The 21476-nt window shown below is 46.1% G+C and overlaps 1 protein-coding gene and 1 long non-coding RNA gene across 3 annotated transcripts in view; one reads left to right on the top strand and one right to left on the bottom strand.

The window, feature by feature from the left end:
• Pid1 (phosphotyrosine interaction domain containing 1) overlaps nt 1–7204 on the bottom strand; it is a 258068-nt gene extending 250864 nt beyond the window's left edge. The window contains exon 1 of one of the 2 annotated variants that reach the window (XM_045147429.1): nt 7118–7204. In XM_045147429.1, coding sequence (XP_045003364.1) covers nt 7118–7204 — 87 coding nt within the window. Of the gene's footprint in view, nt 1–5389; nt 5530–7117 lie in introns of those variants that run through there. The other variant, XM_045147430.1, reaches the window with a different exon arrangement.
• LOC123460110 lies at nt 5820–20928 on the top strand. The gene is made up of 3 exons (XR_006636789.1): nt 5820–6955; nt 18610–18764; nt 18967–20928. It is a non-coding gene; the product is annotated as an uncharacterized LOC123460110 (long non-coding RNA).
• The last annotated feature ends 548 nt before the right edge of the window (nt 20929–21476 follow it).

Genomic DNA, 21476 nt, shown 5'->3' with positions numbered 1-21476 from the left:
GAAAGAGTCCCCAGAACAGTCAATAACAAACAGCCATTAGGCAACAGCCAGCCAGTGAGTAGCGAGTTTTATAATGCTTGTGTTTGGCAAATACTTGGTGGGGATTTTGCTGAGTAACTTACAGAAAGTCAGAGATACAAACCAGCTTTCTAACTCTGACAGAAAGGAGTTAATGATAGCTCCAAGTCTACTTCATGACACAGAGACCAGTACTCAACTGTAAGAGACAGACAGACAGAGTGAGAGAGAAAGAAAGAAAGAAAGAAAGAAAGAAAGAAAGAAAGAAAGAAAGAAAGAAAGAAAGAAAGAAAGAAAGAACAAGCAGTAACTCTAAAATAAATTTGGTGGGGAAAACGGAGCATCTTCGAGAGGAGAGGCTGAAGCAGGAGGATCATGAGTCCATCCAGGCAACTTGATTCAACTATATCTCAAAAGAAAAAGCAAAAATAAAGGACTGGGGATGTAGCTTAATGGTGAAGCACTTGCCTCACAGGTGTAAAGCTATGATAATCCCTCAAAACACACCTGTGCACGCATGCACATGCACACACATAGAACACATATATGCATGTGCACACCCCATGTGTGAGTAGATAGGAGAAATGTGATAAAAGCAATAGCTTCTCTAAGCACCATCTGTGTCCATAACCTCAGCAAACACATGTGCACAGCACCATACTTTGTCTCACCTTTCCTCCCAACAAAGACATAGCTGGAAAGTGAGACTAGACACCAAACCACCCAAATTAAACTCCGGCTCAGCTCATTTCTTGCTGTCTGACCATGGGCAAATCATTTCAACTCTCTGGTGCCTGGTTTCTTTATCTATAAAGTGCAAATTGAAATGGTTATGCAAAATAAATGAGCTACATAATTCAGCGAAAACTCAGCATACTTCTGCACACAGAGCACATGCCCCATAAAAGCAGGCTACAATTACCTTCCCATCCACTTTCTTAGTTGCTGTGATCAATTTGGTGTGCCTGGGAAAGTGTCTGGCTTGCCCACGGTTCCAGTCTGCCTGATAAGCCAGACCTAATGGTCTCTAGCTGGTGTGTTAGAGTGTTCTTTAGTCTCGCTTCTCAGGAGACAAATTGGTAGAATAATAGAGAAGTTGATCTGGAATGATCCACTGTGAATCAAGTCAAGATATGCCAGATGTGAAGGGCAGAGCCAAATCGAGGCCGTCCTAGGGAAAGATGTGTTCTCCCACTCCACATTCCTCAACTAACACTTAGTGAAGAATTCTGGAATGATTCAGATGGGAGATGTCCCCCGCCTGTTTGAATACGTGGTCCCCAGCCGACGGTGCTGTGTTGCTGTGAGGTGGGGCCTAGCTAGAAGAAGGGAGTTTCTGGGCAAAGGGTCTTAAGGTCTATATTGTGGCTCCACTTCCTGTCCTCTCTCTGCTTCTTGCTCACCTAAGATGTGAGGAGGTGAGGAGTCCCGTCTCTGTGTGCCTCCCATCATGGAGCTATCTGCCAACACGTCTTCCATGATGGAATGCATCCCTCACACCATGAGTCAAAATAAATCCTTCCTCCCTTAAGCTGCTTCTATCAAATATTTTTGCCACAACAAGGAAAGTAAGTAATACAAACATCAACTCCCTTATGGCCAAAAGCTGAACAGGAACCCCAAAAGAAAGGTCTTTTCCCATGCTTCCTCACTTCACCATCTTTTGGAAGTACCCATATATGCCTACTGGGCAAAATAAAGTGAAAAAGGAAGATGGGGCAGAGTCATGGATGACAAATGAAAATCCGCCTTCAAGGATGAAATATGGGATGGAAGAATTATAATCTGAAGAAAGACAAGCAAATGGGTAAATTACAACTTTGATAGCACACCTCATAAGAAAATAGTAGATACAGTCGTATAATTAGCATTTTCTAGGGCTTGTCTCCCATACAACTCTATGACTATGTTCTACTCTACCCTCTTAATGACCACATCCCTAAGGATGTGTTGGCTTCCTTTGTCTTGAGCCCAGTCTTATGTCACCTGTGTCCTACTCTCCTTCCCTAAAGGAAAAGCATGTCAGGGACAAGAATGCCCAAGACATTCACTCCGGGAGATGCACAATCCTGTGTTTAAGTCACCCGTGCTTGGGCTTGTGCTCTCAAGGGATCCACCAAACACAGTCATTAAGTCAACTGGGTAATCTAGGCAAATTTTGAAATATCAGGACTAAATATAATCTCTTCTCTGTTTGAAAAAAATAATAATACTTAACCTTTTTCTATTGAAAATTCCCCTTTACTGGTCTGAAAAGAGCCTGTTTCAAATCTGCCTCTTTAAAAATGTATGAGTCTCCCAAGCCTCTATGAGATTAAAAAATAAAAATCAACGGTGTAGAGGAGAAAGTGAAGAGGGAAAGGCTCCATGCTCACACCTTGGGAAGCCAGGAGGGCGGTTTAAGTCTTCGTGTCCCTTTTGAACCTATGATCATTTTCACCAGCAGAAGAGCCCAGAAGAGCTTGAGTGGGACGCAACAGGAGTTTTAACATTCAAGGGAGCAGATGAGGTGGCCACAGTTCTTGTGACTGAATGAGGAATGACCCAGCTCAGGCCTGCCCTGGGCAGCAGGTCCCTTTGCCTGGACTGGATTGGGGCAAATAACTACATTTCAAATCAGCAAATATTGGCAGCAAGGGTTTTTGGGAGGTGGGGGGCAAACAGATAATGATTCATGATACTAAGAGTCCAAGCTGATCAGAGATTTCCTACCCTTGTCACATTCACCGGAAAGACAATTAGTCAGAAGACGACTGTCTAGTCTCAGCAAAGCTGGGCCCCAGCCCAGGCCTTTGGAGCTTTCAGTGTGCGTCTTTTTATAGGAACTGATAAAATAAGGACACAATTCTTGGCTTCTTATGCCTTTATTATTTCTAGGTATTTCTACAGTCAGTTGATTGACTTGGTCCTCTTAGGAAGCTCTGGAGACACTTCCGTGAAGCATTTTTCAGCTCATCTCTGTTAGAATGTTTCTATTGAAAATTAATGAGAGAAATATGAATGAGTTTATACAACATGATTAAACAATATTTATGAAAGGAGAGCAGACTTTGCTGAAGAGCAGGGCTCAGCGTCTACTTCTCCGTCCAACACCATTCAGTGTCATGCTCATGGCCTTGCTATCTGGACCTGGAAGCATACCTCCTCATGAGAACATTTTGTATGATCATGCCTTGGGGGCCAAAGAGGGATGAAAAAAAATGTCCCAGATGGCAGAGATGTGACAAAGATAATCACAAGAAATACACATATGTTGTTACAAACAGCTCTCTCCCCACCTCGCCCTCAGGAGCTCCCTCCTACAGAAGTAAAAACATACAAGTACTACGTCTTCAAAAGGAGCCCAGCTCCTGTTTGGGAAGAATCTGTGTGTATGAACAATTCTGCTTACGTTTAGAATCTCAAAGCTTCAGAGAGAAGTGGGCTCACTGATGATCCAGGACCGACCCGGCCGGCAGTGGGGCTGGGGTTAAATGAGTGCCTTCCCGGAGTGACTGGGTTTCCCTCAGTGATGAGCTCTGTGCTCCCTCGCCTAAAGCCCAGGCCATTTCAACAGGGCACCATGACATACAGCAAACTCGTGGATCAACCCGAACTATAAGAAACCAAGCTGGAGCCAAAATGCACAAGTGCCTGTTTCGGTCATGGGACAAACTCCACAGGGAAGCGAGCCAGGCCACTTGCCTGCCCAGGGTCCTGTGCCACGGAGCAGAGCAGAGCAAAAGAGGCCAGTAGGAATGAGTTCAATAAACAGCAGTCTACAAACTCTTCAGAAGCAGAGCACCGGGCGGTAAACACCACCGCAAGGGACTGTGGTCACGTCTCTGGAAGGATGGAAAGGGTGCCCAAGCTCTGCTTTCAACACTCGCAGGTGAACGGCCACCTCATCTCCTCTGTCATTTAACTTCTTTGGAACTGAATTTGGGTCTTGAGCTAGAGAAGAAATCCGAATGCAGCGCTGACATCTGCTGCCACTGCCAAAATACGCTTGCATTACCTCGTGCCAATCACCCCTGGGGCTTGCTGGTTTTCTCTAATAAGACAGGGAGAGGGCCAGGAGGCTGGGTTCCACTCTTCATGTCCAAAGCTAGCTACAGGTTTGTTTGTTTGTTTGATCTGTTTGAGACTCCCAGGAGCTGCTCTGGCATCTCAAGTTCTGCAAAAGTGAACACTCTCCCCCACCCCACATTTGCAGCCCTGGGGAGATTTGGAAAGGAACCAGTGGATGATTGTGGAGGGAGGAATCTGCTTATATTCAATGCAATGCCCCCTGCAGGTTAAGCCACAGGATGAAGGTTGGTCTGCAAAGCTGGCTTCGCCCAGCATCAGAGAGGGAAGCTCTGGGTCTGAGGCTTGCCTATTGAGAAACCTCCCAAGGCAGCCAGGTAGGCTCCTGGCCTCACGGTCCCAAGTCCCCAGGCACGCTCAGCCTCCAACCCTGCCGAACACGCCTTCGAAGTTTGCTGTACACTAGTGTGTCTCTGAGTCTGCCCAAAGTTTAGCTGCAGGAGTGAGTGCAGGGAAAGTCGTCCCCTGGAGAGTGCCTGTGAGCAAGGCGCAGTCATGGAACCCACCAGCCAGGGCTTCCCAAGGCCTGACAGGCCACCGAGGAAGTCTATGGGGAAATTGCGTCTTTTTCTCTGGCTACCCTTGTCCCCAACTCCCTGACTGCAGCATCCACATCAGAAGCAGCGTGACATTTCAGGGAGTAGCAAGCATTGAAAAACACTTTGGGTGGGATGACCTGGGACATTACCTTCCCAGGGTGACATTAACTTTTGACTTTCAAGTATCTGGGGGTTCTTTGGAGTCAGGGAAGATGAAGACAGAGAGGCAGGCCAGTGAATAAGGGGAAAATAAAATAAGTAGAATACCACGACCAAGCCAAATCAAGCTTGTCGTTTCCAAATTATACTGGCAAATGGATGCCTTCACAAATCATTTGTTTAAAAAAAAACAAAAACGGGGCGGGGTGTGGTGGTCTGGATTCAGATATTCTAACCCCACACCAGCAAACTGTGTCAGTGAAATGCTATGCACAATGCGATTCAGAAAGTCCAGCGTTATTTGTACCAACACGCGCACGAACGCCTCCAAGCCAAAAGTTGCAATGCTTGAAACAGTGCATTTATCAATTTGATCACTCCCTGGCCCTCCCTGGGTGTCCGGGCTCTGGGTTAAGCGCCCCAGGACCCAGTTCCCATCCGTGCATGTTCTATGATCTTTTTGTGTGTGTGGGGAGGGGAGGTAAATTCTTGCGAGTGGGCAGAAACACCACCTTGGCTCTTGCAGCCAGACACCTCCTGTCCTCCTCCTCCTCCTCCTCCTCCAGGCTGACCCCCGGCCGGCCTCCCTCCTCGGTGCCCCCTACCTGCAAGCGCTCGGTGGCCGGCTGCCACATCTTCCAGCCGTGGGGTTTGGCCGAAGAGACGCCGGCGAGACTGTGGATCGCGCCCGCGCCCGCGCCCGCGCCCAAGGGGATGTGTGCGAGGGGCCGCGGCGCCGCTGTCACATCTGGGGGTCAGTGTGGGCGGGAGCGTCGCCGCCGCGGGTGGGCGCGGGGGGCCGCGGGCTGGAGGAGGCGGCGCGGCGCGGCGCGGCGGGCGGCAACTTGCGGGCGCGGGCGGCGCGGGCGGCGGGGAGGACTGCGCGGCTCCGCCCGGGCCCGAGCGCGCGGCGGCGGCGGCGGCGGCGGCCGCTCCCTCCTCCCCCCGCCGCCGGGACCTGCGCGCTCTGAGCATGCCCGGGGCGTCCCCAGCTAGGCGAGCCGCGGGGGCCGGAGTGAGCACCCCCAGACCCTGGCCAGGAACCAGCGCGTAGGCCAGAGCCTCCCCCAGCCCCGCTGAGACAGGATCGGGGAGGGGGGGACAGAGGACACAAAGTGACCACTCGCACTCGGGGTGCCAGGCTGGCCTTCAGCAGGGCTCCCTGAAGCGCTGCTGACCAGTCTGCACGGGGCCAGGCAAAGACACCGGTCCTTGGACTTGTCTGAGCCTCGATGATGCGCCATCCCTATGCTGGGCTTCCAGGATAGGAGTGGAGAGGAGCGTGCAGCCCACTCCTGAGCCTGCATCAAGGGGACTGCCTTAGGCAGAAAACTCCAGAAAGAGCTCGGGCTGGGGTGATAAACATTAGGGAGAAAGTCAGATAGGACTGATGCGCAAAGGAGGAAGAAAGAACACCTCCCACCTCAGGCAGGGTCCTGGAGGAACCTGCAGAAAGTCCTGAAGATGAGGCCTTGGCATGAGGCGGGCAGTGTGCCAGGGGCAGAGCACTAGGGGTCTTAACGGGCGAGGAGGGGACGTCAGAGCCCCCTCCCCCCGCAGACGTGCGTCCCAGATCTGCCAGGTGCTCCAAGAACTCACAGGGAGCCACACTCGCCTCCGAGGCCTGGAGGTTCCCGAGTAGCCAGCGCTAACCAGCCCAAGGAATTGCCTTGCCTATGCAGACCTGTTCTCTCCATGCTCTGGGGACACCTCAGCAACATAAATGCTAACATCCCCACCATGTGGGTGACATCTGGGTCACTTGTCCAGGTCTCAAAGCCAGTGAGTGGCTAGGAGAATGCACACTCATCAAACACCGGGTGGAAGCTCTTGACGCTGGCACGCCACGGAGAAGAACCCCCAGAGTTGAGAGCTCGATGGGGCAGGGATGGGAAGCTGGGTCTGGAGGGCTGAGGAAGAGTGTGAGAGGATTGCATGCGGGGACAGAACACGTGGAGAGAAAGGTGGAGAACACGCACGGCGCGTAGAACCAGAGCCCTGCGGGCATCTCTAAGACATCCCACAGCCCGGCTTCTGGGGACTGGTGCCATGTCAAAGCGAGGCCTTGGCCTGAGAGGAGCTATCTCTTCCTTACCCAGCAGTGATTTCCAGAGAACAGAGCACTCCAGAATCCAGCACTCAACTCCCCACATCTGCCAACAATTCCCATGGTAAGAGCCCATTATTTCCCCAGGTAGGAGTCCCATCATCTCCCCGGATAAGAGCCCCATCTCCCGAGGTGTGCAGAGTCACATGGGCTAAGGCTCTTGGCCATGCGTCTGGGCTCCACGCAGCTCCTTTTGGGCCTCTAAGTCACTAAGTGACAAACTTACCCCAGACAAGCTCAGGACCTCAGTGTTCCCAGAGTCACTAGCAAAGCCACCGAGCGGCCACAGGCTGGCCTTTGTCTCCCTGAACATCCACGGGGGCCTCTGTTCACTGGACTCTCCACTCTGTACCGGCTTCTCACTCTACACAGGTTCCCATCAGCCCCTCCCCATGACATGTGGCTGCCTGAGTTCTGAGTGGAAATGTGACTCCTACGCTTGCTGGTGCAGTCCCTACTTTAAGCTATTTTTTTCTTTCCTTTGCTAATAACTGCCTCATCTGGCACACTTACCACACCTAGAAAAGTCTTGATGAAAATAGACTGTCTCAGCCCCATACTCTCTCTTATAGGTTCCCAAAATAAAAAGATGCACTTATTACACAAAAAACGTAGAAAATCCAAACATATGAAACTCTTCAGGCAGCTAAAACCGGAATATTGTGTTGCCAGGGATGTCTTTAGACAAGCTTTGAAAGCAGCCTTCATTGCAGATGCTTGCGTGGAAAAGTGATTTTGTTTTAAATAGCAGTGGGATAAGATAAGGGACTAAATTCGAATCGCGTTACAGCGTTATATCCTGCCTTCTCACCTCCGAATGTAATTAATTGTTATGACTCAGGAATACAGCTTCGAGTTGCGAGCGCGCTGTATTACTTAAAAAAGGCTTGGCTCTGGGAGATTGCTTTCAGACACCATTCCCCACTTTGTAGACAGATGTGGTTTATTTAAACTCCAATCACACTCCTTCCAACTTCCTGTATGCAGGGAAACAGGAAAGTAGGTGAAAGGAGTTGGAGAAGGGTCAGGTGAAGACTGGTGGAAAGTGACAAAAGAGACCCTTTGGTTTTGTTCCTATGTTTTCCCATTCAAGAAAAAACCTGCAGTGGTGGGTGAATGAAATAGAGACATCTACTGGCCAGAGGTGGGCCATGCACTTGGGTCTCTCCCCAGCATGTCTGAGAGACACTAAAGCTCCCTCCTCCTGGTGATTCAGGAAATGCCACCTTACTGAGAAACAGGTAGGCTAAAGAGCAAGAAGCCTGTCCTGAAGGAGGCAGGAGGAGCTGGGGTCCAAGAGCAGAAGCCCTAGACACAGGAGGATGGGCATAACTTCATGCCCCAACTCTGCAGCTACCCAAGCTGGTCTAGTCTTGTTAGCAAATGGCGTTTCAAGGAAAAGGAAAAGGAAACAGAAAGGAATGGCAAGACCAGGATGAGTTAGACACAATATTTGGCCCACAAGAATAATTACAACCTCCTTAGAATTTTTTTTTAATTTTATTTATTTATTTATTTATTTGAGAGTGACAGACACAGAGAGAAAGACAGACAGAGGGAGAGAGAGAGAATGGGCACGCCAGGGCTTCCAGCCTCTGCAAACGAACTCCAGATGCGTGCGCCCCCTTGTGCATCTGGCTAACGTGGGACCTGGGGAACCGAGCCTCGAACCGGGGTCCTTAAGCTTCACAGGCAAGCGCTTAACCACTAAGCCATCTCTCCAGCCCCTCCTTAGAATTTTTATTAAGCCTGATTTAATCTAACTCATGGCTCTAAACCCTAGGATAAGCCATGTAAGATGTTCACATGAGGCAAATGGTGAATCAAATTATGATCCAACATACAAAAGACTATGCAGCCATTACAGGAGGATGATTGTGAAGTAGATCCACTAGGGGAAAATGTTAGTAATATGTTCTATAAAGCGGGTTGAAATGTGCATTATTTTAATACATAAATAATATATGGCAAAATAAATATTGGAAAGCAGTAAAGACAACGGGAAGCCTCAGGTTGAATCATGGCCCTATGTTTACCTTGATGATAGGTTTTCACACATCATTGATCTGAATCTCACATATTTCATCTACAAAAAGAAAAAGAATATCTCCCAGTAGTTGTGATTACTGGGAGCAGCCCCATGGTGGGAATACAGAGAGCATCAGTTTTAGCCCGAATTATGTTTCTCGCCCTCTTTCTTATTGGAGGAGTCAAGTCCTTGTGTAGTCTCCCTTGCTTCCTGGGGCTGTAATTTCCACTTGGAAGATTTATGGAATTCAATCATTTGAATCAGTTTCTTACACAAAAGTGATAGGCCATATAAAAGCTTACTTACAATTCCGAAGTAAGTAGCCAGCCAGCAATATTCATTAAAGTTGTATGTTTAGCCAAGTAAGTAGCTAAAAGAAGTCCTTATAACATTATTAGCCTTATTTCACAATCGCAGAACCGCTGTAGATGAGCAATATAAAGTTCATTGAGGCATTTAAACCCCCACGCACTGACAAAGACTGTGGAGCTTTTATCATTGTTTGTTGTTGTTGTTGTTGTTGTTGTTGTTGGCTTTTCGAGGTAGGGTCTTGTTCTAGTCCAGGCTGACCTGGAATTCACTCTGTAGTGTCAGGGTGCCCTTGAACTCAAGGCACTCCTCCTACCTCTGCCTTTCAAGTGCGGGCTTAAAGACGTGCACCACCACGCCGGCACGGCTAAGCCAGGGGTTTTGATGCCCACGTTAGTGAAGAGGAGTTTATTGAGATGTTAAGATGGCCCTTTTCTTTCCTCAAGAGGGAGTTTTCACCATCCCTCTTTTTCAAATGTGACTTCAAAATGAAGGGCGTCGGACTGTTGAGCTGAGGGCCATGCGTGACTCTGCTACTCACGGCTTCTCGTCCCCTCGCCAGCTCAGACATCTGAGAAATCACTCCCAAAGACGGCGCTGAGACTTGCCTGTTTCTGTCATCACGAGGTGAAGTCTGTCTCGCTCCTTCAGTCGGTGCGGAGCATGTGACCTGGGCGGCTAGTAAATGCTAGATATATGACACCAGGAACTTTTAAGCGTGAGCCTCAAAAGACCTGGCATCTCTGCTGACCCTTTTCAGACCCATGACCATCCCCAGACTCGCCTCTGCCTCTTTATGATGGGAACCAAGAAGGGCACCCACAGCCAGACCTGTGAACCTGCTCCCCTTAGAAGACCTGGCTCGGCCGTGAGACAGCGGTCACACAGGCGACTCCCAGGGTGTGCAGAAGAAGCACTGCCCAGGGAGACAAGCCCGACTCACGGCGCAGGAGACAGCCTTTCACCACAACGCACCCACCATAGGAAGACTGGGGAGCTGCGGTAGTCAGCCAACGGAGACAGCATCACGAAGACACGTCCGTCTTTCCCGTGAAGCCTCACGCCCTTCTCAACACTTCCTAGCAACCAAGGTAAGAGAACTGTCAACAGTTAAAGTCTGCGGACTCCAGCAGAAAGAGTTGCTTCCTCTCTTTGGCTTCCTCCTCCTCTCCCAGCACCCCTCACCCACACTGCCACTTACAGGAGGAAAGGTTTTCTTGGGCTTATGACCCCAGAGGTTCACTTCACTGGTACCTGGCTCCACTGCTTTAGGCTTGAGCCAAGGCGGAGCATGTGGGGGAAGAGGCTGCTCACGTCCTGCAACCAGGACTCAAAAGGAGCCAGGGATAGGTTATGCCCTTGACAGGCACTGCCCCAGTGACCTACTTCCTCTCAGTAGGCCCCACCTCCTAGCCTCCCATTCAGTTATAAAGCCATCAATAGATTTATCAATGCATAATGTCAGCCCCCCTCATGGGCCAATCACTTCTCAATAGCACACCAGCCGGGGACTGATCCTTTAACGCATGAGCAAGCCAAAATACCCTCCCTCTGTGGTTCCCAGGGGTTGGCTCAGGAAGGGGCAATTCTGTGCAGCCACTGTTCCCTGCAGGCCCGTTTCTCTCTCTGTCCTGCTCCTGACCCAGTGATCCCCAATACATCTTCACGGGGACTTGTGTGAAGCGCTATCTGTTCTGTCCTCCTATCTCATCACTTCTCCATCTGAGCTGATTTCACATACAAAAAAAAAACCCAATCTCTCTTTGCTTCTATTTTTTTCTCTCTTCTCACTTCCATTATCAAAGCCAAGAATTATTTATTCTAAAACCTATAGGAAATGTGCTGGGTACAACTTGTAGAAATGAGGTTGTCTGGAAAAAAAAAAAAATCTCCAACATAAGAAAAAAAATGCTTCCTGACCTCCACTAACCTTTGTCTGGTTCCAAACATCTGTGCGCTGACCTGCAATGCATGACCTGTGCAGCTGACCCGGACAGCCCTGGCCTGCCTACTCTCCTTGTCCTTTCTTTGCGAGGTTGTTCCTACATGAAAACAGGAAGGAGTGGTTCAGGCAAGGCTTTGGAGGGAGTTAATCTGCACCTACAGAATGCCCTGGGCTGCAGGTAGAGTAGGCCCCACATGCAGCGCTCCGTGTTCCGCTTTCATTGGTCAGGCTGCAAAGAGCAGAGAACAAAGGAGCCAGAAGTCATCAGAAGCCTCTAGAAGGCTGGACAACACTCAGCGCCGGCTCCTAGCCCTACAGTGTGTAATGGTGAAGAGCCTGTCCAACACCAAGCTTTGTCTTAGCATCAGGAGTGTGAGAAGCCGCTGAGTCTGTGGCCTACAAATGAGTCCTTAGGATGCCATCAGCCAAAGGGTGACGGCCTGCCCACTGTCAAGCTCCCTCCACTGATAGAGTCCACTTGTAAATATTGGTGGTTTGGGGGAGCAGAGGCCTTTATAGAAAACATAGTGGAGGGCCGACCCTGCTCTAGCCTCCAACTGGATGAGCCAGCTTAGGGGACAACTTCTTTTCTCCATGCCTCACTTGCTTACAGTATGTGGAGGTTTGGGAGCCAGACCACCCACCGGATAGCGTTAGGTGAAGTGCTGATCGTCTTTGGAAGCAGTGTGAGAGCAACTGTGAAAACCTTCACAAGTGGGGACGTGAGATGGATCAGGAATGGCAGCGATATGCTGACGGGTGCAATGTCTCAGGCATCAGAGACTGCAGAAATAGTAATTATATGGATACAGAATCTGCTGTTACTGCTGAGTGCTATGGATGTGTTGGAGAAAGACAAAGGAATGCTGCTGGTGATTATGGTGAGACATAAAAGCCAGGCTGTGTCTTCAAAGCACAGACAGCCTGGTGTGGTGACGCACACTGGTAATCCTAGCAATTGAGAGGCTGAGACAGAGGATCAAAGGTTTGAGGCCAGCCTGGGCTACATAGTGAGTCTTGGAAAATACAGACCAAAAACCAGTCACAACAGCAACAAACAAGTGGAGCCTCTCCTCCCCTGCACACAGATGATATGGAAAGCCGAGGGTCAGTCCAGGGTTCACTGCACAGACAGTGGGGCTCCTGAGAATGAACCTACCTCTCCAGGAAGCAACAGGTCAAGTTCAAGACCCCAGCTGGAAAGGAGTGAGGCCCTGGAGCTTGGGAGCACAGTCCAGTGTCCTTGAAAACCGAGAGTTCCCAGGTCCTCTGACATGCTCCAAATCCCAAAGCATGGCCCACCTCTCTAGCAAGAGAAATGTTTCCTTTTCACTTATGACAAATGTATCATATTCCTCAAGATAACTATTTTAGTTTCACTGATTTTATAGAACACTACATACAGCTTCAGAATGTCCATTCTTTGGAAGAAAACACCAATACAGACTAAATAGCACTCTGTCACACAAGTGTGAGTAACTTTAAAAGAACTGAACTCATACAGAATATGCTCTCTGACCACAGCAAAACTGACTCAGAAATAAGTAACAAAGATATGTTTTAGAATACTCACAAATATTTAGAAATTAAATGTATATAAACATATATAGTGCTAAATATCCTGTAGATCAAATAAATTAAACATTTCAATAATAAATGTCAGCATCTCAAAGTAGTTGTATACAACAGAAGCATGAGAAGAGGGATATAAAACATTCTTAGAGAAGACACCTTGAGTCAGTTATCTAACCTTATCCCTTCAGTATCTAGGGGAGGAAAGTGTGGGCTGTCTGGGATATTATGGCATTAGTGTTGAGAATATAAATGCCACAGCCATTTCAGAAAATAGCTTGGTGGCTTCTTGTAAAGTTGAACATATGCTTATCATCTGACCTAGCAATCCCACTTCTAGGTGTTTACCAAGGAAAAATAGGAGCATATGCCCACACAGATCCCTGTTTATAGCAACTTTATTCATCACAAGCCAAACTGGAGTCCACCCAAATATGAATCAATAGGTAAGTGACTGAACATATACTGGTATATCATTCCAATGGAATACTTTTCAGCAGTAAAAGAGAAAAATTACTAACATATGTACCAACACGAATTACTTAAAAATACCGTGTTGAGGGCTGGAGAGATAGCTTACTGGTTAAGGTGCTTGCCTACGAAGCCTGAGGATCCATGTTCAACTCTCCAGTTCCCATGTAAGCCATGCATACAAGGTGACTCAGTGCAAGATCACACACATGTGCTCAAGGGTTCACATGCATCATGCATCTGGAGTTCAGTTGCAGTGGCTGGAGGCCCTGGTGCACCAATTCTCTCCCCCCTTCTCTCTTAAAAAATAAAATTAAAAATTAAAAAAAAATACTGTCTTGAGGGGCTGTCTTGAGATGATTAAGTGGCTAAAGTCATTTGCTTACAAGGCTGCCAGGCCAAGTTCAATCCCCTGGGACCCAATGACAGCCAAATTTAAAGTGGCACATTTGTCTATAATCCCACTGCTCCTATGCCAATGGAGACAGACCAGAGGAATCCAGAAGCTCACAGGCCAACAAGACCAGCACACATGCCTCAGCAAAGACAGTAAGGGAGACCTTGTCTCATGCAAGGTATAAAGAGAAGCCCAAGCATGTCCATGCACACACACACACACACACACACACACACGTAACTGCGTTGATCAAAAGAAGCCTATGCATTGTATAATCCAATTACTGTTAAATTCCAAAAAGAAAGGTTGTAGAGATGGCTTAGCAGTTAAGGCCTGTGATGCCTAAGAACCCATGTTTGACTTCTCAGGTCCCAAGTAAGCCAGATACACAAGGTGGTACAAGCACAAGGTCTTGCATGCACACAAGGCAGCACACGTGCCTGGAGTTCCATTGCAGTGGCTGGAGGCCCTAGCGTGTCCTCTTTCTCATAAAAAGAAATATAAATAAATAAATAAACTCCAAAAAGGCAAAACTTATGTGCAGTCATAGTGACAGCAAAATGTACAGTACACAGAAGAGGAGCTTTCTGGGGTGATAAAGTTGCCTTCTCTTGATTACAGCGGTCATGAATCAAAACATCAACTTAATGGATTTGAGACATTTTCAGCTAATACTATATAAATCATACATTTAAAAAGTTCATTTTCTGTGCTGGGGAGATGGTTCAGCAGTTGAAGGTGATGCTTGCAAAGCCTGCCAGCCTGTGTTTGATTCCCCAGTACCCCAGATGCACAAAGAAACACATGCATCTGGAATTTGTTTATAGTAACAAGAATCCCTGGCAGATGCCCATTCTCATTCATATCCTCTCTCTCTCTCTCTCTCTCTCTCTCTCTCTCTTTGCAAACAAATAAACAGAAATACTTTTAGAAGTTTGTTTTCTGAAAGCTTTTTAAAAAATTGAATGATACCTATGCTGAGGTATTCTGAGTCCATTACCAAGACGTTAGCAAACAAGGGAAGGAGTCCCCCACTTTTCCAAGAAGAGGCAGGGCAACTCTTTCACAAGGTGGCAAGGAAGGATGCACCCATGTGGTATGCTGGAAAATCTCTTAGAACACCCTCCCCAACTGCTGAAGTGAAAACAGCAGCGGTGGCTAAGGGAGGCTCTGCTGTCAGATGGTAAGGCCGATGGCCTGAGTCATGAGGGAACCCATAAGACCTGCTGGGTCTCCAGCTGATGCCAAGTGGGAAACAGAGAAGGCAGTAAGGGAGGGAGATGACAGGAACCACTGGCCTTGGCTTGAGGTACACTGGAGCTGTAGTTAATCTCACTGGCCTCTCTTCTATAAGCTTGTACAAAAATTGAGGTGCCGCTCCCTAAAGTGAAGAGGGGCTCTATGAACAGACAAGGAACAGAATGTGGTGATGCTGAGCCACATCATTACCTTCAGCCACCGATATTGGCTGTTGACAGTTCCCAGCTGAGTCCTTCTACCTGAGGGCTTTTCCCTCAGCCATGGGAAACTGGCTTGCCAAAGTTATGATTCTTCCCTGAGGAAGTTCCTGTCTAATGACTCCAATTGGTCCAGCATTAAAAGGATTCAATTATAAAAGTTTGCACATGTTGGCTTTTGGATATTGTAATATACAGAATATCACCAAGGAGAAAATAATCATGTCATATAATATAGTTTAGAAAAAGGTGCTCTTCATTTAGCATCTTGACATATTTCTTTCTAGGCATCTGGACAAGTAAAGAAGCAGAGAAATAATTCACACTAAGTCAAGCATTACTTTGAAGGCGGATTGTGGTCCTAAAATGCGTAGTTAGCAGTTTTGCAGCAGCACAAACATCTTTCCCAAACCTACATGGTCTAAGTCTGCCACTCAGCATGACCTCCAGACAGCTAAGTCAAAGAAGCTGCGTGATGCTGTGATTGGTACCACACGGAATACTTTGGTATACATTTTATCAGTAGTACGCTCTAAAACAATGATTTAAAAAATGTAATAAGTTCAGAAGCCAGTGCCATAATCATGTATTACTATTTCTGTCAAGCACTATGCACTGCACACATTACTGCATTACTAATCACAACTGTTACATGACTGGGCACAGTAGGCTTATTCCTGCATCTCCACAGATGCGTGGAAACTACAGCACGTGACAACATAGCAGTCTGAGTTCTAGTTCATCTTAGGGGACCACTGACACATGCAGCCATCAATGACCCAAATTTCTTTAGTGGTACAAGTTTTATATTCAGGCTGAAGAAATGCCTTAGTGGTTAAGACACTTGCCTGTGAAGCCTAAGGAGCAAAGTTCAATTCCCCAGAACCCACATAAGCCTGATGCACATGGTGGTACATGGGTCTGCAGTTTGTTTGCAGTGGGTAGAGGTCCTGGAGTGCCCCCTTTTTTCCCCCTCTCTCTCCTCTTTCCTCTCTGTCTCTTTCAAATAAATAAAAAGTTTTACATTGTTTTTTGAACCCTGATCTTCTCTCTTACTGTGTATTCTCTGTGTGAAAGGTAGGTGTGTGCTCTCTGCAGAACAGGGACGAGGTAGATGGAATAGCCGCTCCGAGTCGCGGAGGGGACACCCTAGTGCAGACGTCACCGCGCACTTCGGGGTAACTAGTCCACGGACAAACAGCTCCAGAATGCTAACCTCTAATATTTTTCCAAAGTGTTTTTTTTTTTTCCAAATCGTGTTCGTTTTTATCTGTAATAGCTAAATCCAAACTTATACCAATGTGAAGAAAAGGTTAAGAATTATAGAACATACCATATATTCTCAGATAAACTCAGAAATGCATCCTGATGGTGGTGGCTAGGAGAACTGTGTGTGGCAGGTTTGACTGGTAAGTCAGGAAAGAAACACACGAAATGGACATGTGTCTGTCATCCACCTGCTTCTATGAGCGCACTTGAGTTTCTCTACTAACCCTAACACTGAGATTACAACCTGTGACAGGGTGTGACATCTTAGTTAACCGTGTTTAATGCTACAAAAAATTACATCAACTTAAAAAATAATAAATATTTGGGCTGGAGAGGTGGGTTAGTGGTTAAGGTGCTTGCCTGTGAAGCCTGAGGACCCAGGTTTGATTCCCTAGTACCCACAAGGGGACGCAAGCATCTGAAATTCATTTACAGTGGCTGGAGGCCCTGGCATGCCCTTTCTTTCTTTCTTTCCTTCTTTCTTTCTTTCTTTCTTTCTTTCTTTCTTTCTTTCTTTGTTTCTTTCTTTCTTTTCTTTCTTTCTTCTCTCTCTGAAATAAATAAATAAACATTTCATGAAGCTTTTTTTGGTTGTGTGTGTGAATGTGTGCATTGCCTGTAGCGTGACATGATGTAAAATGTATTCTTACTGAATGCCTTGAAAGCTTGTTCCTTCCCAGAGTCAGAAGTACTGGTAAAAAAGCACCTGCAAAATGTCTAGGCCTTCACAGATGGTCATTGTCTACAGATCCCCTACTACCAACACACTTGCAAGCACACGTGTGTGTGTGTGCACACATGTATTCCCTGGCTTTCATCTATGGTTTTTCTTATCTACAACTTTGAAAAAAACATGTGTAATAGAAATAAAGCATAAATTGATGGAATAGGATAATGATACAGGAAGAGACAGCAAAAGTAATTTTACAGTCAAGGAAAAAAAACTATCAAAAGAGGTTTGGAGAAGCCAGGCATGGTGGCACATGTCTTTAATCCCAGCACTCAGGAGGCAGAGGTAGGAGGATCACCATGAGTTCAAGGCCACCCTGAGACTACTCAGTGAATTTCAGGTCAGCCTGGGCTAGAATGAGACCCTACTTCAAAAAAAAGAAGAAGGAGGAGGAGGAGGAGGAGAAGAGGGCTGGAGAGATGACCAAGGTTTGATTTCCCAGGATCCACATGAGCCAGATACACAAGGTGGCACATGCATCTGGAGTTTGTTTGCAGCACCGAGAGGCCCTAGCACACCCATTCTCTCTTTCTCTCTGTCTGCCTTTCTATCTCTCTCTCTCTGATAAATAAACAAACAAATAAATAAATAAAATATTTTTAAATATCCAAAGAAGGGAATCTGGCTGAAAAGATGGATCAGTGGTTAAGATGCTTGCCTGCAAAGCCTAAAACCCAGATTTGATTCCCAAGTACCCATGTAAAGCCAAGTGCACACTGATGTACGCATCTGGAGTTCATTTGCAATGGCTGGAGGCCCTGGAACACCCATGCTATCTCTCTCTTTCCTCTCTATCTCTGCTTGCAAATAAGAAAATAAAAATATTTTGGGGAAAAAAGAAGGAAATCTACCAAACTGTCATAATGGCCATCTCCAGAGAATGGTCTACAGATGACTTTTATTGTGTCTTGGATTTCTCTAGCCACTACAGCTTGTTAGCAGATCAGAGCTTATACTGCACAATCAGGCAGACCTAGGCTTCATTATGGTCCCAGAGCTCACCAGAGATGAAAACCTCAGCATCACTACATCTGTGAGCGCATGCAATGCTTCATGCATTTCTAACACTTTAAATATTTTTATGTAAGATCACTTTCTCTCCCACTGACAGCACATTAATTAGCTGTGCTTTGGGTTCTCCTTGTTGCCATCGAAATGGTTACAGGCCGACTGCTGAGAGCTGCCCGCGCTTTCTGTGGCTACCTACAGTAAGGTAGTGTATGCGTGTTTTCTTAATCCTCCACCTTCATGTGCAATTTTTCAATACAACTGAAAGTCAGATTTTAGAACACCATGCTGAATTAAAGGCTATAGATGGCAATGTTTCTATGGTTTTGGCCTCTGGTGAGTTATTGAGCTTTTAAGTATTAAGCTCCAAGGCTGATATTCATCATGTCACACCATAAATTTTCCCACCACCACCCAAAAGCTCATTAATATTTAATAATGGCAACAATGTATGACCAGAAAGTCCTTGATCTTTCTTGCGGTATTTTTCACATAAGCTAATAAACCTCCTAAACATCTCTTGCTCCCTAGACAACCAGTATTCGGTGATGTCTTCATGAAGCACAAGAGGCTTAAGGACTTCAGACAGAGACAGCAACGTGTTCAGAGTCCAGGAGAGTGTGCCAGCTCCAGCCCTAACACGAAGCCTCTGAGTGACTTTGAGAAAAATCACTTAACCTCTCTCAGTCTCATTTTACTCATCTAAAATAAATGATTTGGATTAGTTTACCTATAAGCTTTGTTCTAGCTTTAAATTTTTATTATTCCTTCCTTTGGCTAATGATCCTATTAAAAGCATATAATGTGGTACATCAATAACACTAATGGGATTCTTTAAGCCCTCTGACTGCTTCTGATTTACCCACCATTACTCAAATCTATTTTTAGAATGAAGCATGTGAGCTGCCCTTGGGAATCGCCAACACCAAGTATAATGGGCAAGTGGAAGAAGGGAGCAGTGCAAACTGAGCGGGATTAGAAGACCCTGGAGTTCCTGGTTGCTGGTGTGACGTCATCTGCCTCATGCGTCATTGTGAGGCAGAGCACTTACAGCAGGCTCCGCGCAGCCGTGACTGTTCAGGTGCTGAGAGCACGTGTGCCGCGCAGCTGACGGGGGAGCATCTGTTCCAGCAAGTCTTCCTGGGACTGGCATATTCCAAGTACACAATCCCACTTCCGGAGAATTCCACCTGGCTTTTCACTAACAAACCTTTTCCTATTCTCCCAAATGATTTTGTCACCCTTGCCCCTTACTGCTACCCCACATGCACATCCCCTCTCTCCAGCCATGATGTAAAAGTACAATGAAAGAGCTTTAAGAACAGTCACCTTATTTTTGTACCAAAAACTCAAAGTACATTAGGATTATTCAAAATTCTCAAGCTACTTAGTAGCAAGTCATTTACTGTAAAATATTAGAAGTGAATTTCTCAGCACAAATTATGATGTACATGTACAATGCTGTTTATTGCATGTGGTTACTATATTTCTAACATCTTTGCCAATGTGAAAAATAAACCTGTGACAGTGTGGTTCTGCCTGTTTTAGGATCATATTAGCAAGAACCACTTTTACTGAACTCCTCCTTGCCAGCCACTCTGCTGGTCTATGAAGTACTATCTCCCTTAGAATAGACCCTTGTTACCCCATGTGATCAGTGAAGAAAGGGAGGAATGGAGGGCTAACGACTCTGCCCAAGTTGCATTGCTGAAACAGAGCTAGGGTTCACAGGAAGTAAGACTGGCTCCAAGTCTCTCAGGTCTTGGCGCCAGACCAGACAGAACGGTCTCAGAAGTAACCTTGTAAAGCTGGTGGAGGTGACCATGTAATCCAGCCCAATATTTGAGAGATTAACCAGGTGTCCAGGCACCTGGATAGTTAGTAGATGACTAGATCACATCCCTGGCATCTTTGGCAGATGTATTATAACAAGAACAAAGTTTTATCTAATAGCAGAATGTTCCAGAAACTGAACTCCACACACTGGATGTACATTGTATTATTATTCCTATCAGTCGTGACAGGGGCACATGCATGAGAATGCAGGTGAATATGCATGTGTGTGCATAACCAAAGGCTGGTGTTAGGGGCCTCCCTCAATATCTTTCCCCCTTATTTTCTGAGACAGTCTCTCACTGAACCTAAAGCTCATAGATTCAGCTAAACCACCAGCCAGCAACTTCTGGGAATCAACCAGTCTCTGTCTCCCAAGCTCTGAGTGACAAGCACATGCCACCACACCTGGAATTTTTACTTGAGCACTGGGGATTCGAACTCAGAACTCCATACTTACACAACAAGCAGTTTACACAGGGAGTCATCTTCCAGCCAGGTAACTCTGCTTCACAAAGATGAAGGTAAGTCAAGGGTGATGCCATCACGCAACTCTAAAGCATATGACTACTTCCTGGAAAACAGGAGGTAAGGAAATGGGCCCTGAGCGTAGTGCCAAAGACTGCTCTCCCTCTCGGGCCTGCGCACCCCATCCAGGGTGGGTGCGAGCACGGGTCTTCCTTCTGTCGCGGTGCGCTTGCTCCTTTCTGTGGCTTAGCACTGGCTGCAGAGTGTCCTCCAAGCCACTTCTGGAATACTTTACCCCTGGAGCATGGCCTGGTAGCTTCTTGGCATGAATCTAACAGTCTGCAAGAAAAATCATCCCCCAGTTTCCGAATGTGTGTTACTCAAAACATGTTCCCCAAGAACTATGCATATGCTATGAATACTTTCATGCCTCCTGTTGGATACTGCAAAACTGGATATGTCAATGAAAAGTTACAGTTGGGAATTATTATAGCATTGTGAGTATTAGGTATTCTCACTAGACTCTGTTAGAGGACTAAAAAAGCTTTATTATTGTAGTTTATGTGTAAAATTGAAATTTTTCTATTAAAGTATCCATACTTCTTTTATATGTTTTCCACATATTTCTTTAAATTATATCTTTTTAGATTATATCTGCTTCAGATACATCTAAAAATTCATTCATTACTACATACAGTATTTATGCTAAATCTCTTATCTTTATGTTCTTTTCTTTTTCAATTTCCATTCTGTTTGAGTTATTTAGTTATTAGAATGGATTAATTTTTGTTGTCTAGTTTTCTTTCAACCACCCACTGAGAACATTTCTTCACTGTAAGTAACAATTTATTCGTTTTAAAATTTCCAAATATGACAAATACCTTTATGCTTTATTATGTAATGTCAAAAACCCATAATGGTATATTTTTCTGATTATATTTTTATACATCTAATACATTTTTATTAGAATGTTCTTTAAGATTATATAAACAAATTTATTTAGAAAACATTTTAGTGCTCAGGTTGTCAAGATAAAATTCCTATGATTCATTCTCTTTTATTGTGCTACAATAAGATAATATTCTAATACTATATGT

Source organism: Jaculus jaculus, chromosome 4 (genome assembly GCF_020740685.1).
Source record: "Jaculus jaculus isolate mJacJac1 chromosome 4, mJacJac1.mat.Y.cur, whole genome shotgun sequence".
In the NCBI taxonomy this organism is placed as follows: Eukaryota; Metazoa; Chordata; class Mammalia; order Rodentia; family Dipodidae; genus Jaculus; species Jaculus jaculus.
Note: the sequence above shows the minus strand (reverse complement) of the source record. Positions and strands in the feature narration are given on the sequence as shown.